This window comes from Eublepharis macularius, chromosome 13 (assembly GCF_028583425.1).
Source record: "Eublepharis macularius isolate TG4126 chromosome 13, MPM_Emac_v1.0, whole genome shotgun sequence".
NCBI lineage: Eukaryota > Metazoa > Chordata > Lepidosauria > Squamata > Eublepharidae > Eublepharis > Eublepharis macularius.
Window position 1 is genome coordinate 46871363 of NC_072802.1, and position 21424 is coordinate 46892786.

The 21424-nt window shown below is 41.6% G+C and overlaps 2 protein-coding genes across 3 annotated transcripts in view; one reads left to right on the forward strand and one right to left on the reverse strand.

The window, feature by feature from the left end:
* RSPH14 (radial spoke head 14 homolog) overlaps window positions 1–21424 on the forward strand; it is a 79330-nt gene that overhangs the window by 4601 nt on the left and 53305 nt on the right. The gene's annotated exons all lie outside the window — the stretch shown is intronic.
* GNAZ (G protein subunit alpha z) overlaps window positions 7838–21424 on the reverse strand; it is a 51385-nt gene continuing 37798 nt past the window's right edge. Inside the window, exon 3 of the mRNA XM_054996585.1 lies at window positions 7838–9817. Within this exon, the coding sequence (XP_054852560.1) occupies window positions 9473–9817 (345 nt within the window). The 3' untranslated portion in view covers window positions 7838–9472. The remainder of the gene's footprint in view (window positions 9818–21424) is intronic.

Consider the following 21424-nt stretch of genomic DNA (forward strand, 5'->3'; position numbering starts at 1 on the left):
CCAAAATGTGCTCAATTAACAAAAGCTTCCCTTGCTTAGTCACCTGGAGGAGATTCTTACCTGATACAGGCAACCAGGTAAATGACCGTTTGTAAGCTTGAGATAAGCATACTAAGTGTATCTGTGTTCAGACATTTTTACCAGTGTGACATCAGCAGGGATCTTGCAGGACATAGCAGGAGCGTGGAGTGAGGAGGTAGTAGGCTTCACATCCCAAATTACTCTATACATATAGTAATATGCTATAGTATTTTATAATAAAGACATTTTGTACCTATGGGAAACCAGCATCATTTAAATGCATTATTCAAATATACAGTGTGCCAATTTAAAAAATAGAGAAATAATTTCAAGTTATGCAACTTATTCTGTAATTAGCTGTCACAAGAGTAATATAGGTGATATTGGTTGCTTTTTTGTTATATTTTATGGTGGTATCTCCTAAATCCAAGTTTGGAAAATATTTCAATCTATGAAAATTTCACTGTAGCTAACAATCCTCTTGCCATGAAAGGGCTGGGGAGGAGGAATTGGGCCCCTCTGGTACCTAGCCTCAGAGCCCAATTCCCCTCTCCGTAGGATGTTTTAAGGCTACAAAGGAATCCCCCATCCCCGGTGATGAAAGGGTCATGGGATAGAGGAACTGGCTTAAGACCAGAGCCCATCACCCTCTCCCTTTGGTATACTTTTGGTAGCAAAAGGCCAGCCCCATTTACTTGTTCATTAAGCAGTTCCTGGAAATTAGTGGGCAAGAGAACATCTTGGGCTATCCTGCCTGTTGGCTCCTGGTGTCACCTGTAGGGAAGCAAGTGAGCAGAACTCCCATGACAATCCCTGCAACCCAGAAATAGCACCTGCATGTGGTGTTCTGCTGTCAGCAATATTCACTGGTGACGTAAAGGAAATGTCCTTGTGCAACATGTTAATGGCATCTGGTGGAGGCAGGGGAAGCAGGAAATCATTCCAACAAATATGCCTATTTTTCTTTAAGGATCAGGGAGCTTTACTGTATAAAGATACACTCACCAAAGCTGCAGAAGCTGGTAATTTCCTATATTTTGCACAGTGATTTCATCATCAAGTTGTTTTAAGCTTCAAGCAAAGTTTTAAGGACTTGGATTGTATAGTGCTTGGGAGCGGTTTACATTTCTGTCTTTGAAGTATATCTCCCTGAAATCTAGCAGATCATGTGGCTCTTTTTTCTCCCTCTAACCTTTCTTTTATTAACAATGCTCTAAATAATAATATATACATACAATGAATTATATAAACTCCTTGTCCCTTTTTTATTTCCCCCTTTTCACTCTTAAAAGACTACTAACTTATAAAATAAAATTTCAATCAACATTGACAGTTTTCCAATTTTCATAAACAGTATAATTTGTCTCAATTGTGTTTCTTAATTGACGAAGTTCCTTTTGATATTTAGGACATGAAATATGAAAAGTGGTATTTAATAGCTTATAACTTATAAAATAGTTGGATTCTATAAACAATCAAAGAGTAATAAGATTATATCAATGAATTTTAGATAACAGTTAACAAATATATTTAACAATATTTTTAAAGTTTCCCCCCACCTTTCCCTTTCCGTCCACCTTCCCTTTTTTGTTTATGTTTTGGGTTTTTTTGTCTTATTTTAATATTTTATTGATTTCTTGTGTTCTTCTAAATCCCCCTCCTTTCATCCTCCCCTTTATCCTCTTGTCTCTTTTTTTCCTATGTTAATTATATAAAGCTTCTTCCTTTAATTTCCCTCCTTTTATCTCCCCCTTATCCCGTCCTCCTATTCTCTACCCAGGGGCGGCACCAGGGTTTCTGGCGCCCGCGGCTGCCCCTGCATGCGCGCCCCCCTGGACTGCATGATGGCGTCACTGTGTGATGACGTCATCACACAGCAAACCGGCCCCATTGGCCGGCGGGTGGCTGGGATGGCACGCGGAGGCTGCACACGCTCCCAGTTGGGTGTGGTGGGTGGCTGGGGAGGTTCCACATGCTGCCCTGGACACCTGCTGTGCCTGGCCCGCGGTGGCTGCACCCAGCGGGGTGTATGTCTTGGTGGCGGCGGCAGCACGAGGCTGGCCTCAGCACCCGCCTCACTGCCTCAGTGGTGGTGCCGGCCCTGTCTCTACCTTCCCTACACCTAATACAAATGTATAAACTCTATCTAATTAACTATTATATGTGAACAGCACACTCTAACTCAGTGATGGCGAACCTTTTTTAGCCCGAGTGCCCAAACTGCAACACAAAACCAACTTACTTGTTTCAAAGTGCCAACACTGCAATTAAACCTGAATACTGAGGTTTTAGTTTAGAAACAACAACTCATACAGTTGTCCAAACTAATTAACATATTTTGTCTTAAAAGAGCTCCCCCCCACCCCCGTCACAAATGAAAGTAAAGGAGCAGAGCAGAATGAATGCAAGCAGCTTGCGTTCCTTTGGAGCTCAGCACCACTCGCCTTGCACTCATTCACTCATTTTCTCTCTCTCTCTCCCCTGCCCCCCCAGTCACAAATGAAAGGAGCAGAGCAGGAGGAATCCAAGCAGCTTACTGTTCCTTTGAAGCCCAGCACCACTCGGCTTGCGCTCAGAGGAAAAGGAATCTCGTAGGTGGGGCCAAAACCCACGTGACCTCTCTTCAGCTCTACCGGAACGCCGTTCCTGTGCGTTCCAGCTCCAAATGAGTCCTTGGAAAAGGAATCACATGGGCAGGGTCAAAACCCACGCCTCCAAATGAGCCCTGGCTTGCGTGCTCACAGAGAGGGCTCTGCATGCCGGCTGTGGCACGTGTGCCATAGGTTCACCATTGCTGCTCTAACTGGTGGTTTAAAATCCCATTCAGGTTACTGGTTAAGACACCAGACTATAGTGCTGTAAAAAAAAGCAAACTTTAGGAGGTCCTTTCCCTCTCTCCCCGATTCCTCAGCAATTTATTAATACTTAAATGGATCTTATTCTAATCACACTCTTACTGTTATATTTATATTTGTTTTGGGTATATAAGATGAGTAGTCTACCTTCAGTTATAATGAACAGGGATTTTGCTTCCCTTTTGTGGTGAAAGCAATTGTAACATCTCTTTTCTGCGTTTTCATATCAAAGTCCATCAGTGTTTCAATGTTGATGTTTTGGAGTAGGGCTAGTCCTGAGTTGGAATCAGATGCATAGTAAGATTTTTCCTGATACCTCACAAACAACTTGGTACAGTTCACCCATTTATATCGTATGCTTGCTTGCCTCAAAGCTTCCGTTGTGTCTTTAAGTTCCTTTCATTTGATAAGTACTTCACTAGGTAGATCTGTATAGACGGAGATGGGCATTCCTTTATATGAGATCGAGCCTTTGCTTCTGCTAGTTCAAGCATCTTTTTGTGAGTTCTCTGGTCAGGGAACTCTGCTAGTATGTCTCTTGGTTTGTCCTTTTTTGTTTTGGTGATCCTACCTGATATGCCTTCGTTATCAGTGGAGCTACTCCTTCCTCCAACTGGAGAGTCTGATTTAACCATGAATATCGGTAAGTTTCCGTTGTTTGTTATTGCTTCCTCCAGACCCCTAAACTTAAGATTCTGCTACCGTGCAGCTATTTCTAAGTTGAAGACTCTTGCTTGAAGATTAGTTTTTTTTCTTTTTGAAGATCTCTAACTTCATTTTGCACAGTTATACCAAGATCTACTGCACAGTTAGCTTTTTGAGTTGTTTTAAGTCCATTTTTATTTCAGTGAGTTTGTCGACAAGTGGCTGTAGCAAGGCTGACATTTGATTAAGAATGTTGCACTCCAACTTAGCCAGCTGTGTTGCCAATATTCAGTCTGAAGAGTTTATTGGAGTTATTTCTTCGGTTCTCTGCTTGTCCGCCATTTTGGGCTGTGCGTCTCCTTTAGTCTCCTCTGACGCAGTCTGGTGTGTTACCGGGAAGTATTCTTGCAAATTTTTCACAGCTTTAGAGTTGTTTCTCCTCTCTGTGTCTTGTTTTCTCATATTCAAAATTGTAATGAGGGTGTTTTGAGGCTTTTGCCAAGGTTTGGGTTAGAGAGGGATGGAGTTCTCTCTTAAAGCGTCCATCCTTGATGGCTCCAGTGCCACCATTTCATGGCTAATTGTTCATATACTTTTGATACTATTTGTGAAAATTTAGTTAGATGAATTGCATTTTTTTGCAACCTATATTGCTGCATAGGGTGCCAACAGCGCAGGAGGCCCGAGGACCTTTTGTTCATTTCAGCAGGTGAAGCAACTACTTTGGGCATGTCAGATTTGCTTGGATAGAGGGGAATTGTCATATGCATTTTGACGCTTCCGGGTAGTAGCATACTGTATCATTGGTAAACCAGAAGATCGAAGAAGTGGATACAAAGTTAATTGCATAATTTATTCTTTGAAAGTAAAAGAGGTTTTTTTTTTAATTCAAGAATGTCAGACGTTAGAGAAGCAGTTATTGAAACTATAAAAAGGCATAATAGGTTAAGAAAAACATAAAATTAATACCCAATTTCTCTTTTTCTTTGGTTTATACAAAACAAGAAGGCAGAAGAATGTGTTGTTCACGGCATGACCTGTTGCTGTTTGTAACCTGTTTCATTTCTGTGGAGAGACTTATCTTTTATTAAAGTATAAGCTTATTTTCAACTGATTTGGATAGAATTCTCACAACATTCCTCCTAAATGCACTTTCTGAATTTAAGCATGGTGAATTGCAGGGAGACCACCTAGGAACCCTCCATGTTTGTTTGTTCCCTTGAACTCTATGGAAGAGAGGTGGGGTGGAAAATAATAAATAAATCCTGTTTCTCCACTGTTGTCAATGGCCTTTTATTTTAAAAATAATTAGGTCCTGATTGTGTTTTCTTTTAGTAGAATCATCACAGTTCAGTTTCAATGTGTTTCACTTCCCTAGCACATACTTTTTCAGCAAACTGTATCAAATGTATTAAGAGATATATAATTAAAAGTTCAGCACTGGTTTGTGAAACTGAAACTGAGTTTATGTTCATAATTGTATACATATTGAACATGTAGCCAGATCTTTCTAATATTATTGGAGAAAGTTATGTGTGTTCTTAATGGGACCTGCAGAGAAATAAACCTCAGTGTGAAACTACAGAATTAAGATTCATTGGGAAACTTGACACTATCCAATTAAGGATCAGTCTCAGGACAATGAATTCCTATCACTTACACTACAAGTGTTAAAGTAGCTGTTTAAGACGAATGTGTTATCCTCACCAATTACTGCTTCTGTATGCTTCTCTCATATGCAGTTGATATTTATATAGAAATGATGCACATACTGCACCATCTGCATTCCGCCGATCCCACTCATCCCACCCCAATACCCGTATCTAGATAATCACCTGAGAACTAAGGATAACACTTCAAACATCTGATGAAGTAGGCCGCAATCCATAAGGAATCTAATGTCACAATAAATCTGCTAGTCTTTAAGGTGCCTGTCTAACCTCTAGGGCCAGGGGCTGCTTCTTTACCAAGGCATTCCATAACTTTCCAGCCTCTCCAATAATAGAAAGCCACAAGGAAGACCATGAAGGCTGTGGTTTATTGCAGTTTATTGGTAGTAATGGGTTCACATGACTGATTACAGCCTGGAGGTCCCCCTGTCCCTTACTGCCTCCACCTGTCTCTGGCAAGGCTCTGGTCCTGCACCTGGATTACTTACTTGCTGCCTCTAGCTTCTGCACCCTTACTACAGGGTTAGGCCTTGAGGTAGATAGGTCTCAAGAAAGTAACCTGCTGCTCTCTTAGTCAGAAATACCACTTCCCTGGTCCATGGAAGGGACCTAGGCCTTGCTAGCCCTTGTCAACCAGCTGGCTCTGCTTTCTCCCAGCCTCCTGTTCTAGCCTTTTATTCTCCCTCCTCTTGCCTTGCCCACTCCCAGGCTGTTCTTGACCTACATTTGAATAGGCCTTTACTTCCAAACAGGTCTCTACTTCTGAGGCAGCTTTATCCTCTGCTTGCTCTTTAGCTGCCCAGTGCTATCTTCTCCTACTCCTGGTTAGATATAACATGGCAGCCTTGCTTGGGGCTATTCGTAGGCTCCTTTGCGTCACACCCTGACCTGGGACACCATGGAGTGCGACAGTCTCACAAGAATCTTTTTGTCGTATTAGATTATGAGAGGTTCTAACAATTTATCTTAATTTAGGGGTTTGGCCTCATTGTAACATCACTAGTTTCACACTGGAGGACTAGTTTCACACCTCAAGACTTGTGGCATGCCAACACAGTTTTAGCCTAGACACTTATTTCATGATGCAGCAAGTCTAAGGAATGATCCATTAAGATGTAACTGGTCCATTAAAACCAGTGAACAATCTGGGAAGCTAGGAATCTTGTTAGCAATAGCGTCCAAATAGAAAAAAGCAAAGCTGGAAATAATGGATAATCTAATTAAAAAACTGAAGAAATTGGAACAAGAACACAAAATAACAAGGGACAAAGATAAATGGAAAGAAAACAATTTTATCTTAGAAGTAGAACATTTATATATTTGGACAATCTGAGAAATGTCTTTTTCTCAGCAAGACCAGACTTCAGTTTGTTAAGGATATTGGTTATTAAAAAAAAACCCAATTAATGCTTGAGTTTTGTGTTGTAGTATTGTAGCTAATTTAGGGATAGACAACTTACTTGTCTGATATTAAATGCAAGCACAATGAGATATATCCTAAAAAATGGTGACTTATGCATCTTAAAAAGGCATGAATAATACAGCCCTCTGACGTGCTAATTTTTTATACTGGAAGCTTGAAGTTATGTATTTTTCTTAAATTCTCAAGAGGGATAGTTTTAGAGCAACCACAAATGACATAAGAATATTTACCTTTAACATCCTTTATCCAAGTTCAAGGTTCTGTGCGGCTAGGTCAGATCTTGTTAGAATTTTAATTTGGATCAAAACTTAGGATAAAAAACTTTCAGTAGTTGACCACTCCAAACCTGTAACCTAGTGACATCAGATGTCTTTGATTTCAGCCAAGGGGGGTGGGGTCTGAATGGCCATAAATCCTCATACTTGAACAGCAAGCATCCTACAGTTTGATTTGGAATTGTCATTCAAATTTTCTAAGTGTGTTTACTTGGAAATATATCCCACTAATTTCGGTAGTTAATAGTTCCATGCAAATTAGCTTAGAGTCCATAGAAGTTTTGCCAGTTTACCCTTCCAACTATCTGCTTTTACCCTCTAATGACACAAGGTGGCACCAGTCCATGGGATGCCACGTAAGATTCTTTTCTTATGACCCTCATTGGCTAGCAAGTACTGTAAGCTTAGGTCTGGCAGCAGCATTCACTAAATAGTTGTGTATAGGACTGGTTTGTTTCCTGTTTACTTGACCATTTCAAGCCTTGGCCTTTATAATGGCCTTTTTAATGTTGATTCCTAAATCTGCAGCCTTGCATTCAACAGTATTCACAAGTTTGAGTTCCCACTGATAGAAGCATTTCCAAGACATGTGACTGCCCCTTTAAAGATTACTACAGCAAACAGGGCTTGTGATTGGTGACTCTTGGAACTAAGCAATATGATTCTGGGAAGGTTTCTCCCACAAAGCACTCTTCAACCCTGGGCCATTTCATCCCTTTCTGAACAAAGCTGTGCTTCCAATTCATATATCATCATACTGTATCTGTGACACAGGAAAGAATCACCAGGACTTATAGCCAGACCACCAAACTTTAAAACTAAAATGGATTTCATTTTGTAAGAGTATCAATATATAAATAAATAAGGAGGAAACCACTCAGGTGGAATTTTGAATCATAAGATCTACAACAATGAGCACACCATGAACTAGTTGGGATCATTCAGATTATTTATTTTCTTGAAGTGAACAGCCTGTAACTGTATTTTCATTCATTGTTTCTTCTATATTTTTCTTAGAGCCCTTGGCTGAGAATTCGCACTAATCTTCATACAAGTGGGAAACAGAGGGAGGGAGAAGAAGATTCTCCCTGAATTCTTGCTATGCGTGTATGTGACAGAAAGTGTGAGCGCATTTATGTGCTTTACAATTCTTGAACATATATTTACACACTTAGTTTATGATGAATTCTGTAAGACACCTTTTGCATGGGGTCAGAGGAAAAAGGGGAAAGTAGTATAACCAATGGCAACATATCTGTGTGAGAACATATAGTTCTCACACAGAGTTTCTTGGGCACTGAAAGTTGCCTGAAAATTTGCTAGAATAATACACCATCCAGTATTATTTTTATACAGGATGAAAGGAAGCCGAAGAATGCATTGCTTCAACTTCTTTAATTTCACTAAACTTCATTTTGAATTTTAAAAATTTAAATATCAAGACATTTAGGTATTGTTCATATCACTCATCTGTTCACCTAGTAATTACAGCACATTGTTTTAAAATAAAAAACACCAAAAAAGGCTATATGGTACAGTTTAATTGGCTCCTGTTTTTGGAAAGGCTGTTGTAAATGTTGCCATACTTCTCAGAATTTCCTTGGAGCAACATAATAGATTTGTCCATTGGCACACTCATAAATCCAGACACAAAACAATATTTTTTCCAAAATGTCTTTTATATATATGTATATATTTGTATTTAAAAAAAAACACCCAACCACTTATTAAACTTTTTGAGTTTTCATGAAACAGCACAATTATTTGGCAAAAAAAGGATGTAAAAGAAGACTTTTGATGTATAAAATTCCTCACTGGTAGAAGAAACACTGACCACAATTTAGCCTAGTCTTTATTTAATAATTCCTTTCATTTATCTTTTTTTTTTGCTGCATATTCTGAAGGTCTGAATAGCAGAAAGAGCTATGGTTTGGATAGTCACAGAACTCTTCTGCACTATCAACTCCTCCAATAGGCAGAATATTCATGATTCACTATGATGCAAAGACAACTTGTGTACTTATTGTGCACTTTGTATTTGCTGCAAATGGTTTTTCTTTTGTATACATGATCTACGTGTATATGCCTCTACTGACAGTGAATCAGGAGGTGGTTAAGGATCAGTAATTTCAGATGTCAGTTCCCTAGCCTCTTAGGAGAAAAAGAACCACAATATAAGCCCTCTCTTCCACTCAACCAGCTCTGCATTTTCCTGACATTAAATGGTTTCTAGAGCAGCAAAGACAATGATCTGTCTTTTACACAGAATAGGGTAGGCTCTACCACCTTAGGAAAAATAAATTAAACACACAGAATGAACCAGTGGTATGGTGATAGTAGTGAAAACTTTTCCATACAGTTTTAAACCTCACCTTTTAGGGAGGCCTTGCACATTCTGAAACATTTAATTTTTTTTTTGTAAAAAAATGTGTGTAGGCAGCTGAAGGGATCTGTGAACATACTTCATATTTCTCCCTTCCACGACTGGGTCTTCCAAACACTGCCCTGGCATTTCCATTGTGAGTACAGGCAGTTAGCCCCGTTTGCATCACCATGAGAAACCAAACTTGTTGGCATGGCTCCCTAGCAAAGGCCAATGTACTTGAGATTGTTCTGGATGATGACATCTGTCACCGCATCAAAAACAAACTGGATATTACTGGTATCGGTAGCACAAGTGAAATGCGAATAGATCTCCTTGGTCTCCTTGTTGCGATTCAAGTCCTCAAACTGCCGTTGGATATAGACAGCTGCCTCCTCATAAGTGTTTTGGCCTTTGTACTCAGGAAAACAAACTGTTAGCGGGATGCGGCGAATTTTTTCAGCCAGTAGATCTTTCTTATTCAGGAAGAGGATGAGGGAGGTGTTGATAAACCAGTTGTTGTTGCAAATGGAGTCAAAAAGGCGGAGACTCTCTGCCATTCGGCTCTGCAGGGAGGACAGAAATGTTAGCAACAGTCTTTCAGACAAAAGAACAACTTCAACAGTCACAACCTTGTTAGTGAACAAAGTCTTGTGTTCCAGAAAGGCAGCCATGTTAGTCTGCTGCTGCAAAAGTAAACAGAAGTCCAGTGACACCTTAAAGACGAATGACATTTTATTCCAGCATAAGCTTTCACAGACTAGATGCCCACTTCTTCAGATGCTACAGCTTCATTAGCCAGACCTTTGATGTAGGAGGTATAAAAAAATAAACAGCAGGGTCATGGCTATAAAATGCAGGAAGTACAAAGTGAAATGAAAGTCAAGTGGGTACATGTTTCTCATCTGAGTTGCACTGAAAATTAATTTTTATAAAATATTACCATACAAATTACAAATCAAGGTAAGTTGGATTCTTTCTTTGGTATAAAAGAGAAAGAGTCTGAAGGCTTTAAACACCATTTAAGGTACTCAACTTATTCCTGAAATCACATTAGCACACATTTGTATTACAAAGAAAACAAATCAGGCAAATTCAGATAAATTAGATTTAGAAATAATTACTGATAGTGAATATTTAAAATACTATATCTTCAGATTACATCCTAGGGTTTATTTTCCTTTAGGAAATTTGTTACATTTCAAACAATTTTACTAATTTTAAACAGAAATAAAAGTGCTTATTACTAGTCTTCATAGAAAATACAAATTTACCACAAAATACGTTGGCTTAAAGTGCCTTCAATATATATTTGTAAAGTCTATGGATCTACTTTGGAACATAGCCAATTATGCCAAGATCAGACTTAAAAAGAAATCCAGTGGGGACACAGATCTCTAATGGTAGTTCGCTCCACTGCTCAACTGTAGCTGTTATAAGGACCTGCCAAATATTTATTTAACTATAGCTGCTATAATTACCTGCCTTTTTGTATTTGTCGAAGTGAGTTTTGATTCATGAAAATTTATACCATGGGAAATTTGGTTGGTCTTTAAGGTACTATTGGACTTCAACTTTGTTCTGGCTATTATTGAACTAAATCTTACCGTCTTCTACCAGACACTCACCTATCCTGTTTTACCAGAAGGATAAATTTTTCACATTTTCCTAACAGCAGTTCTTTATGTGAACATTACTTTTTGTGTTGTCCCTTGTTGCCCCTTCCCTAGACAGAATATTTCAAGTTTTCAACATTCCCTTATGTGCCACTGATTTGTAAGCCACAATATTTTGAGGAATGAACATTCAGGGTTATTCTGATTATGTGTCATCAACATTTAGATCCCATTAGGGAGCTGCAGATGTTTAGTACCTTAGCACTGTTTCACTTCCTACTTGAGAGGATGCAATGAGGTCAATACTGTACAGCAACACTTTTTCATGTAAGTCTGGATCCAGGGAACCACATTGTTTTGTTCAACATACCCCAAGTATTGACCAACACACACACACACACCATAGCAAACCCCTTTTGAAGCTGTGGGGAATTTCAAAATTGTGATATGGCTGGGGGGGCGGGAGCAAAGGTGACTACCATTCAAAGAAAAAACAGTTGGCATATCCAAGCCACTGAGAATGCCCTAAAGTAACTCTTTGGATTCCAGCCACAATACATTGCTATGAGCTCTTTATGCAGCCTATAGCATAGTTCTGAATCAATCTTTCATCTTCCCTTATATTCATTTGGAGGACAGAGCCACTTTCCCCCTTGAGAACTCTGCACTGCCCTATTAGTCACTGACACCAATTTGATACATTTTACTTGTTAAGGAGAGAACATAATTTAGCCAAATGCAAGTTGGAAGGGACTCAGTCTTCCCTGAAAACGGACCACTTTGGACAAACTCTGACTGATAAGAAGGCAACAGTAGTTTTCGAACTATCAGTTTGGTATCTCTGAACTGAAGGCCATCTTAAATACTACACAAGTACTTATGATAATCACAAGTACTGATTTACATATAATTTTCATGCTTTTCCTTCCAGTGTAGAAAATTCATCATATTTCGAGCATCCTGAGAAACTATTAAGCACTCCAATATTGAGAAACATTGATCTAAGTTTTAGAGAGCCTAGTAACGTGGAGCTGTCCATGGTACCCCATTTGAATACCCCTTTCAGGTAGAGTTCAAAGTTATGAGTTCTAAAAATTTGTACTAATTATTTCCAGAGAAGTATTCAAACCAGCAATGTTTGTACCAAAGATCAAGTTTTTCATCAAAAGTCTTCAACTGATTATTGTGTCTGTTTATGTTTAATTTTATCTGCAGAAAACGTTTAACTCTATTGTATAGCATTGCCACTCAAATTGTAACAATATAAAAAGTCTCAATGTTTACTGCAAAAGGGAAGGTATATTTGAACTGTTTGTGGGAAGTAGAACATTTTGATAACACTAGTAGAGTTCAATGATAGTAGAACTCTGTTAGTATTTATTTATTTATTTAAAACACATGCCCTTTTTCTACTCAAAATAGGGGCCCCAAGTTTGCCAACATTAAAACACTAACAGACAATTTAATGCATTTTAAAATATTTTACATTTAAAACAGTACCAAAAAAATCCAGTAAGCACATACTCAACATAAATAAAGGGGGGCAATAGCAGTTATTGGGGGTATGCCAAATAAAACAAATAAGTGCTCACCTGCTGGCAGAAGACAGCAATAAAAGAAGACTCTTCATGGGGAAGGATTTCCAAAGTTTTAGTGCCATAATCAAGAAGCCCCTTTTTTGGTTGCCACTGGTCTAGCCTCATATGGCAGGGGCACCACCAGCAGGGCCTCCAAAGCTGACCAGATTGAGTGGGTAGGTTCATATGGGAGAAGGTGGTCCTTAAGGTATGCTGGTCCTAAGCCCTATAAGGCTTTAAAAGACAATAGCAGCAGCTTGAATTGGACCTGGAAGTAAACTGGGAGCCAGTGCAGATGGAACAAGACCGGAGTGATACGGTCCTTACAACCCACTCGAGTCAGCATTGTGGCCGCGCATTCTGTACCAACTGAAGCTTCTGGACAGATTTCAAGGGCAGCTCCACAAGACACTGCAGTAGTCCAATCTAGATATCAGGGAATGTACTACAGTGGCAAAAACTTTCATGCCTAGAAGGGCTGCAACTGGCTCACCAGCCAAAGGTAGTGAAAGGCACCCTGGGCAACTGTGGCCAACTGTTTATCCAACAACAGGCCCAAGTGTAGAAGCACCTCTAATCTATAAACCTGCTCCTTTAAAAGGGAGTATAACCCCATCTAGGACAGGAAATAACTCAGCCCTCATCCATCCCAAAACTGTTTCCAAGCACCTGTTCACAGTTTCCACAGCTTCCCTGGGATCTGCTGGTAGCATGAGATAGAGCTGAGTGTCATCTTCATATTGGTGGAAACTCAGCCAAAATCTCCAGATGACCTTTCCCAGTGGCTTTACATAGATGCTGAAAAGCACAAGGGACAAGATGGAACCTTGAGACATCCTGCAGACCAGCAGCCAAGGGGCAGAGCAGCAGTCTTCCAGCACTGCACTCTGAAACTTACCCTCAAAGTAGGTCTGGAACCACTGCAGAACAGTGTCTCCCAGTCCCAATCCTGAAAGGACACCATGACAGATGGTATCAAAAGCCACCAAGAGGTCCAGAAGAATTAACAGGGTTACACTCACCCTGTCCATCTTCTGGTGCATGTCATCCACCAGGGCAACCAAAGTTATTTCAGTCCCATAACCAGGCCTAGTAGGCAAGGTATTAATATTTTAAATAAGTTAATAACTTTGAGCACAATCCAGCCACTTTTAGGTACTTTGCCGCATTTATTTTAGAGAAAGGATTAAGCAAATAGTTAAAAGGATTTAAAAATGCTTCACTTTAACTGGATAGTGCCTAATGTGTTGTTTTCAAAAACCTGTATATACACAACCATATTTTTATACAGTGCAATCTTGAACAGGAAAGCAAAGAAGTTGCTTTCTGGATTTCCTCAGCACTTTCCAAATATTATATTTTTATAGGTACACCGCTTTAGTTTTATAACACTGATAAAGAACCAGTAAGCCATTAGAGGGATAAAGTCCATATGGTTGGTCTTCATTTTGTTAGCAGAACCATGCAACTGCTAGGACCTTTTTTCTGAAAATGGATCTTGTTCTTGTTTATTTCTTAAGTCCAACTTTAAATGCAAGCCAACATTTGGTAGATACTCAGAACACTTCTGCTAAGAACAAGTGAAATACTGAAAACAACTTGAACTTGCCATTATCAATTGATGAAGGTGTTTACTTGTTTTGACAATCAGCAAAAGAGAATAGTCTAATTGTCTCCAGGCTCATATTGGAATAAATTACATTTTGTCCAACCTTCAACAGCTGAAGTACAAAGTGACAATGCTGTATAATATCAGGGGTCCCCAAAACAGTGCCATGGCCTGTGGGTGCCATGGCACCTGCTGACACTTTTCATGGTACTTGCCAAGTGTTTTTAGAAATTGGGTGAGGCCTCTTGCCCATCAGGGTCTCTGACTGGCCACTGGAGATCTGTCTGATTGGCTGTGTAGAGTAAAACATTGTTTCTGCTGTAACTGCCACCACAGTATTGGTTTTATTCTCTCACTCCTCTTTCCCAGTGTATTTTTTAAATTAACTCCCTTCTCCCCTACACGTGAGCTTCCTCTGTGTTGCTCCATCTCCTGTGGTAGCCATTTTCTGGTTGTGCCCAGCATCCTGTGCCAGAATTCTAAAGGTGCCCACTGGCTCAAAAAGGGGATTCTGCCCTGATCTATACAGTCTGGTAACATGGCTAAACCAGAGACTTCAAGTACAGCTTTACCCCACTTTGTACCGTTATCTGGAGACTACTCTTCTTTAACAAAACTTCGGATTCTGCCTTACAGGGTTTTACATGTTGAGAGAACCATACTTCTCAACTGCTTTAAAAATAATTACCATACTATATAAATACCTTCCAATACACCTAAAACCCTCATATGTCTGGCTTTTAGAACATGCTGCAAAGTAGAGGTTTTTGAGAGACCTTTTTGAAGGAACTTGAGGGTTCTAACTTTTGTTAAATTATTTATCTGGCTGGTTTAAATTAGGATTCTTGTGTGTTTATGGATTATATTTGCTGTTTTACATATGAATTATGATTTGATTTTAGCTTTTTTGCAAGCTACCTCGAAGCCCCACAGGAGTTAAAAATAAATAAATAGATGCATCTCAAAGAATAAAATAAAAACCACAGAATAAAAAACTTTTTTTTTTCATCCTGAGCTCCTTGAAGAAAGTGCAGTACAGGTGACAAATTTCAGATACAGACAGTTAAAATCCAAGTTACTTGTTAAAGAAAGTCTGAACACCTTTCAAAAACTGAGGAACATAGATGGAAAAGCAAATTGGACCTTGCACTCTGACCCTAAGCATATTTAGCAGAAGTAAACCTGAGTTTAATACCATTTCTATACAAGGGTTGCTTATAACTATCAGTGCAATCCTAAGCAGCAGGGTGGAAAGTGCATAGGGAGAGAACTAAGTCTTGCATGGCGTAAATGGCACTTATGTGGATGTAACTCCCCTCCGCCATCGCCTGCCCGAGGCGCAGTACTGCAGATAGGTTGCTGCCAGCGGGCACGCTTGGTGGCTGGATGGAGGTGTAAGTGTGGCGCAAGGTCCCATGCTGGTGCTAGACGGGGTGGGGTGGGGGGAGGGCCATGAGTTTGTCCGCTTTCAAAGCCACTCCAGGCCTGGGAACGCCCCCTGTAGCGGCAGAAAGTTACGCCATGAAAAAAGGAGGTGTAGCCCATGGGCGCCCATTGAACAGTAAAACTCGGGGCCCTCTCCCGGTGCTCAGCCCTGCCCCCACGGCCTGAAGGAGCATAGGATGGGAACTACCACAGGGGCCAATCTGCACGTGCCCACGCACCCTGCAAAACCTCCAGTTGCGCTGCTCATGACCTCAGGTAGGGGAGCACACGGCCAAAGGCTCTGCCACAGGGACTTCGTGTGCAAGGCGGGAGAGTGGGTACTGACGATAGCGGGCCCTGAGTGCACTGGGGGGACTTAGCGGGAAAACTGGGAGAACTTTGCACTCGCTCAAGGGAAGAAGGGCTAAGTTCAGAATGGCTGACTAACAATAACCACCCAAGTCTCCTTGCAGGTTATCTGACTCTGGAGTTCCAGCTCGATAAGGAGCGAGGGAGCACTGACAGGTAAGAAGAAGCTGGGGTGGCAGATAACCTGGCTCGTTGATTTGTGCCAGCTGCCCCCCCTCACCTGAACTTGCCTGACTGCCAGCCTGTTCAGGTGAGGCTGTTCAGACTCCCTCAGCTGGGGCCCCTCCCGGCAAAGGAGGAAGTGCAGCTAGTGGTTAGGTTGACTGGGTGTTTGTAACATCCTGTTGCTGGAGGGTGCTCAGCCACTTAACTTTCTCCCTCATGGGATAAGATCATCCCAAGGCAGAGTGCTGTCTCGCCAGAAGGTCAAGCATCATGTGGTTGCAAGCTGTACCTGTGGAGCTGCCGCCACAGCTCTTAACCAAAGGACACCTTCCAGATGTTGCAGATTGGGCTTGGACTCAGCCGCGTACTGGCCTGGGTCACTTGCAACACATGCCTGTTTCCCTTGCAGGCAGATCGCCACTCATCTGGGAGACCAAGGGGCATGGCTGTCTGAGCCCCCCATAAGCCTCCACAAGTGCCATTCAGTTCCTGCCCAGGGAGCAGTTTACCAAGGCAGCCCGTGGCTTGGCCACATTGTCAGGAAATACTTTGAGAGAACCTCTGCGCCTTTTCCAGTTTAATAAAATATGTGTTGAAAAACAAGAAACTGCTGTCTGTTCGCTCGCTCTCCTGACATTGACAGTACTGCCACCACCCCCATCTTCCCATTGGGACATCATCTCACACATCTCCGCAAATTTTTCCTGGGTCAGGGTTGGAATAGATGGGGTGGGCTCTGCTGCCAGGAGGAGCAGGTGTCAAGTGGCACTCTGTCCAGCTTCCCTCTCCCCTCAATTTAAGTTCAGGCAGTGGGGTGGGAATTGAAGTGTGGCCCATGAATGTCTGGCAGGGCAGGGAGGAGGCTCCACTGAGGACGTTCATTCTCTGACAGATTGAGCTGCTGATGTCTGATAGGCAGAGGGGAAGGTGGAAGTTACTGCTGGGAGGTGGGGGATGTGGAGCAACATCTTCGGATCTCCTCCTCCTCTGGGAGGATGGACCACCCTGCATTTCGCTGTTTGTAGAAGCAGGGATGGACTTGGGAAATCTGGCGTGGGGAGGGGGTGAATGGCGGCCCCCAGAGCAGTTTCTCTGCTCCCACGGGCTGTCAGTCCATGAGGGGGGGCCTAGGCTGGACTGGGGCGTGGTTTTCAACATCCAGCCCGCGTTCTTGCATCGTTGTGATGCAGTGATTGTTTAAATCACTGAGCCTGTGAAAGCGGGGAGGGCGGAATATAAATATAATAAATTAAATTAAATGGTACCGCTGCAAGTCTGTGGGTGCTTTGCACTCCGTTCTGGCCTCTCGCGTGGTTTCCAACTGGCATTCCTGTCACTCATCGTAGAACCCGCCCCCCCGCCTCTCCAGATCTTGGGGGCTGCTCCCAAGTGCTGCAGGCTTTCTGGTCCCACTTTTCAGGGAGGGAGAACCTGTTTCTTGCCATGGTGGCAGCGGCAGCGGCAGGGATTTGCAGACGCCAGCCTGGCCCTCATCAGAAATGGGGGCTGGATGGGTGAGCGGGTGGGTGTTCGATCCAGACCTTTACTTTCACCTCTGCCCCCCTCCCTGGCAGGGATGCCTGCTCTCTGAGGGGGGGCCTATTGGCTGCAGCGGGGATCGCAGCCTCCTAATTGGCTGCGCCGCTGCTTGCCTCTTGCCTGCCTGTCAGGGGAGCAGTGTGGCTATCGGCTGGTGTGAGCAGGGTTGTCAGAGGAATGGCAGCAGCCGCACCTCACCTTGACGCGTTCAGGCGTCAGCAGGACTCTCCTGCAAAAATCCATAGGGAGCCATGGAGCAGCGCCCCATTTACGTCGACGCACAAGCGATGACACTGCCTTTAGGCTTAGGATTGAGCTACCCATCATGCAAGTGATCACAGAAGGAAAGTATACAAAATTCCTAACAAGACATATAGTAAATAATTCAGACTTGTCCATGTAAGAAAAGAAATCCAATTAGCCACAAGCCCATACATGTACAATAAGATGCAAATGGTAGCACAACTGGGAAAATGCTCTGTCTCCTGATCTAAGGTTACTAACTGCAATCCTAAACAGAATTACATGTTTCTAAGTCCACTGAGGTCATTGGGTTCAGAAGCATGTAACTCTGTTCAGGATTGCACTGCAAGCTCAGTAGCACAACAGAGGAGGAATGGCAATGACTGTGTTTAGAAAAAAAACAGAAGATTTTAAGACATCAAGCATTAAATACTACTATTTAGAATTGCTTCAACTTCCAAGTTATAGTAACTCTTCCACAAAAACTAAAGGTACACCCATTCTTTGTATGCTTAGGCCTGCGTCACATTTTTTGTAAGAAAAAGTATTGTAGGAAGCACAGCTTACATCAATGTTTTTGCTACTCTTTCCTTCTGAGGTCTACCTTAAGCAAATTTTCACTTAGAAATATTAAACCACACAATTATGCCAAGCTAACTAGGTAAATTATAGTTTTATACGAGTCCACCATCTTTTAAAATGGTAAGACCCTGTTAAAAGTTACCGACTTGTGGGGCTTAAGACCAATGGCTTACTTGTGTGTGTATTCGTTCTTAATGGAGGCTGCTTTCCCTCTGCAATGAAATGCAGAGGTTTTGTACATCAGTTCTGGTATTATTTCAAGAGTTCTTAAACTGTGCCAAATGCCCTTTTCAGTCTTGCTGTCTATACCAATAATGCTCCTGCAAATTAATGTTTGCTAGGGAAAATGCTCTTAACTAATGGCTCTATGACTGAATGATATTCTGAGAAAGCATCACATTGAATGGAAATTCCTACCAGCCAGAGAGAGCTTGAAATTAATCCAGCAATTTGACAGTGTCTCTCTTGCTCTCTTCACTTTCCTTAATATTTTTCCTGCTATCATCTAAGAACTGAAGAACTCAGGATTATCATAGCAAAGTTTCCCTTTGTGTCCCTTATTTTCTTCTACTTTCATCATCATCTGCTTAAGGCTCAGTTGGTAGTGGCACTCTCACTCCACAGTGTCAGGGTACCAGTCAAGTTAGTCCACCTCTAGAGACCAATAGATCCAGCAGATTTCCAGAATGTTCTTAGGGATGTGGAGAGGGTAAGCGGTGACTCAACTGAACCCTCGGAGCATGACTGGGATTTCAGGCTTCTAAAAGGACATTGTTGCTCCCTAGTACCCTGCCCTCTCCTCCCAGTAGAGCCCCAGCACCCTGGTGTCCTGGGGAGTTTGGGAAAGGATAGGGGACACACCTTGAGTAGCACTGGCGAAATACTTCACACCAAGGCAAGCAGAACACAGCACAGAGCTCAATCAGGCCTATGAAATGGCGATAGCAGCAGAAAAGTCATTTTCTCCCTCAGCTACTACAGTGTCTGCAAAATTGCATCCAGCACTTATTCAGGGTTGTGTGGGACATAAGCCCACATACATCTGTCTCCATTGTGGATAACAACATGACTATTGGCTGTGGCACATTTGCTCAGGTTTTCTTCGCAGCAAAAATCTTAGATCCAATCCGACTTGAACATCAGTTCAAATGTATGTCATATACTAAGCATCAAAAGCACCATCTTTTCGATTTGTGAAGAACAGTTTTTGATTCATTTCCTTCATCAATACTGACAAAACTTTGGGTGTTGTGAAGACTACCTCCTGCTGTCTGGAACCCTGCTAGAATTATACAAGCATCTCTGGTGGAGGGGAGTTTTCCTAAGAAACTTAAAGGGAGCAATAATTAAACTTTTGCTGAACCACCTGCCATTAGCTAAAGAAGTGGTAGCAAATTATAGGCCCATCTCAAATTTGCCTTTTTTGGGCAAAGTACTTGAGTGGGTGGTAGCAGAGCAACTGCAGAAGTTACTGGATGACACATCTGTCCTTGACTCATTTCAATCTGGTTTCAGGCCTGCGTTCAGAACCAAAACGGCATGGATAATCTCCAGTTGCAGCTGGATAAGAGAAATTCTTCCCTTTTGATCCAGCTAGATTTCTCTAAAGTCTCTGATGATTTTAATGCTTTTTTTGGATGGGGCTCAAAAAGTAGTCATTGGTGATGCTGAATCAACAGCTTAGGCTTTGTCCTACAGAGTTCTGTAGTACTCTGTCCCTTCCAGTATGCTTTTTAACACTTACGTAAGAGCCTTGAATGATATCATCACTAACTTCGGGGCTTAGGTGCCATCCACAACTCTGTATTTCATTAATGAAGTTGCACTGGAAATGGCTGTCTGAGTCGTGAATCAATGCGTGGATGCTGTGGTCAAGTAGGTGAGGCAGAACAAGCTGAATCCACACAAGACAAGTGATATTGGTTGAAGAGGCTGATGTTTTAATGAAGATTCCCCTGCCAACTTTGGATGGAGTTAGTCTAAAACTTACCGACTCTGTAAAAAGCTTAGGATTGTTCCTCTGCTGTTTTTAGAGAAGCAGGTAGGAGCTACTGAGGGGAGTGCATTCTTTCAGTTATTTCTTCTAGGCTCAACTGACCTGACTTCGTGAAACCACATTACTATAACCTTGAGGTTTAACAACTGTGATGCACACCACTGTGGGGCTATCTAAATACAAATTGGAAACATCAGTGAATGTAAAATACAATGACAGGAGGCCACAGACTTGAACTTATACCACCAATCTTAAAACAGCTCTAATATGTTGCCTATTCATTTCTGGATTCAATTTAAGGTACTGGTTCCTTCCTTTAAAGTTATTCATAACCAGGAAAGTGCAGTAGTTTTGTTGTTGTTGTTATATCTAAAGGACTGCCTTTCCTGGTATGAATGTGTGCCAGGTTCATTCTTCTCACCACTCCTTGTATATAGTACTTTTGTATAGGATGGTGCACTCAGCCATTTTGTATCTCAGACTTTTAAAGCCATCACTCCTGTCTTATGGAATGTGCTGTCAAAGGAAGGAAACTGTTCTAAGTCTGCATTATTTCAGAGAGGCTTTAGAGAGACACTACGCCAAGTTTGGTGAAATGGGGGTGCCTTTCTCCGTCATTAGCTGATGATTATCATTTGTAGTTGGCCTGTTTTTTCAATCTTCCTGTTTTACACTCTTATATTTATGCATATATTGTGAGCCATCTTGGGTCTCTGTTTTTCAGAAAAGTGGGATGTAGATATTTTAAATAAATACTTTAAAGCTGCTGCTGTTGTGAGATAGATCCACGTTCCATAATCCTTGAGCTTATAGTGCAACAGAGATTCTCTTTCACCTTCTCTGGAACAAGAAAGGCATTCTGCTCAGATAGATATTTATTGTAGCATTTGTTGTATGCTACAATTAATCTGCAAGCCTTTAACATGGTACTAGACTCCTTTTTGGCTTTGTTCATTGAGACAACGTAGAGCTCATCACAGGAAGCTGGACTTCCACCCCAAACACACTAGGAACTGTTCCAGGGATTACAGATGTTGAGGAGGGATATCTGG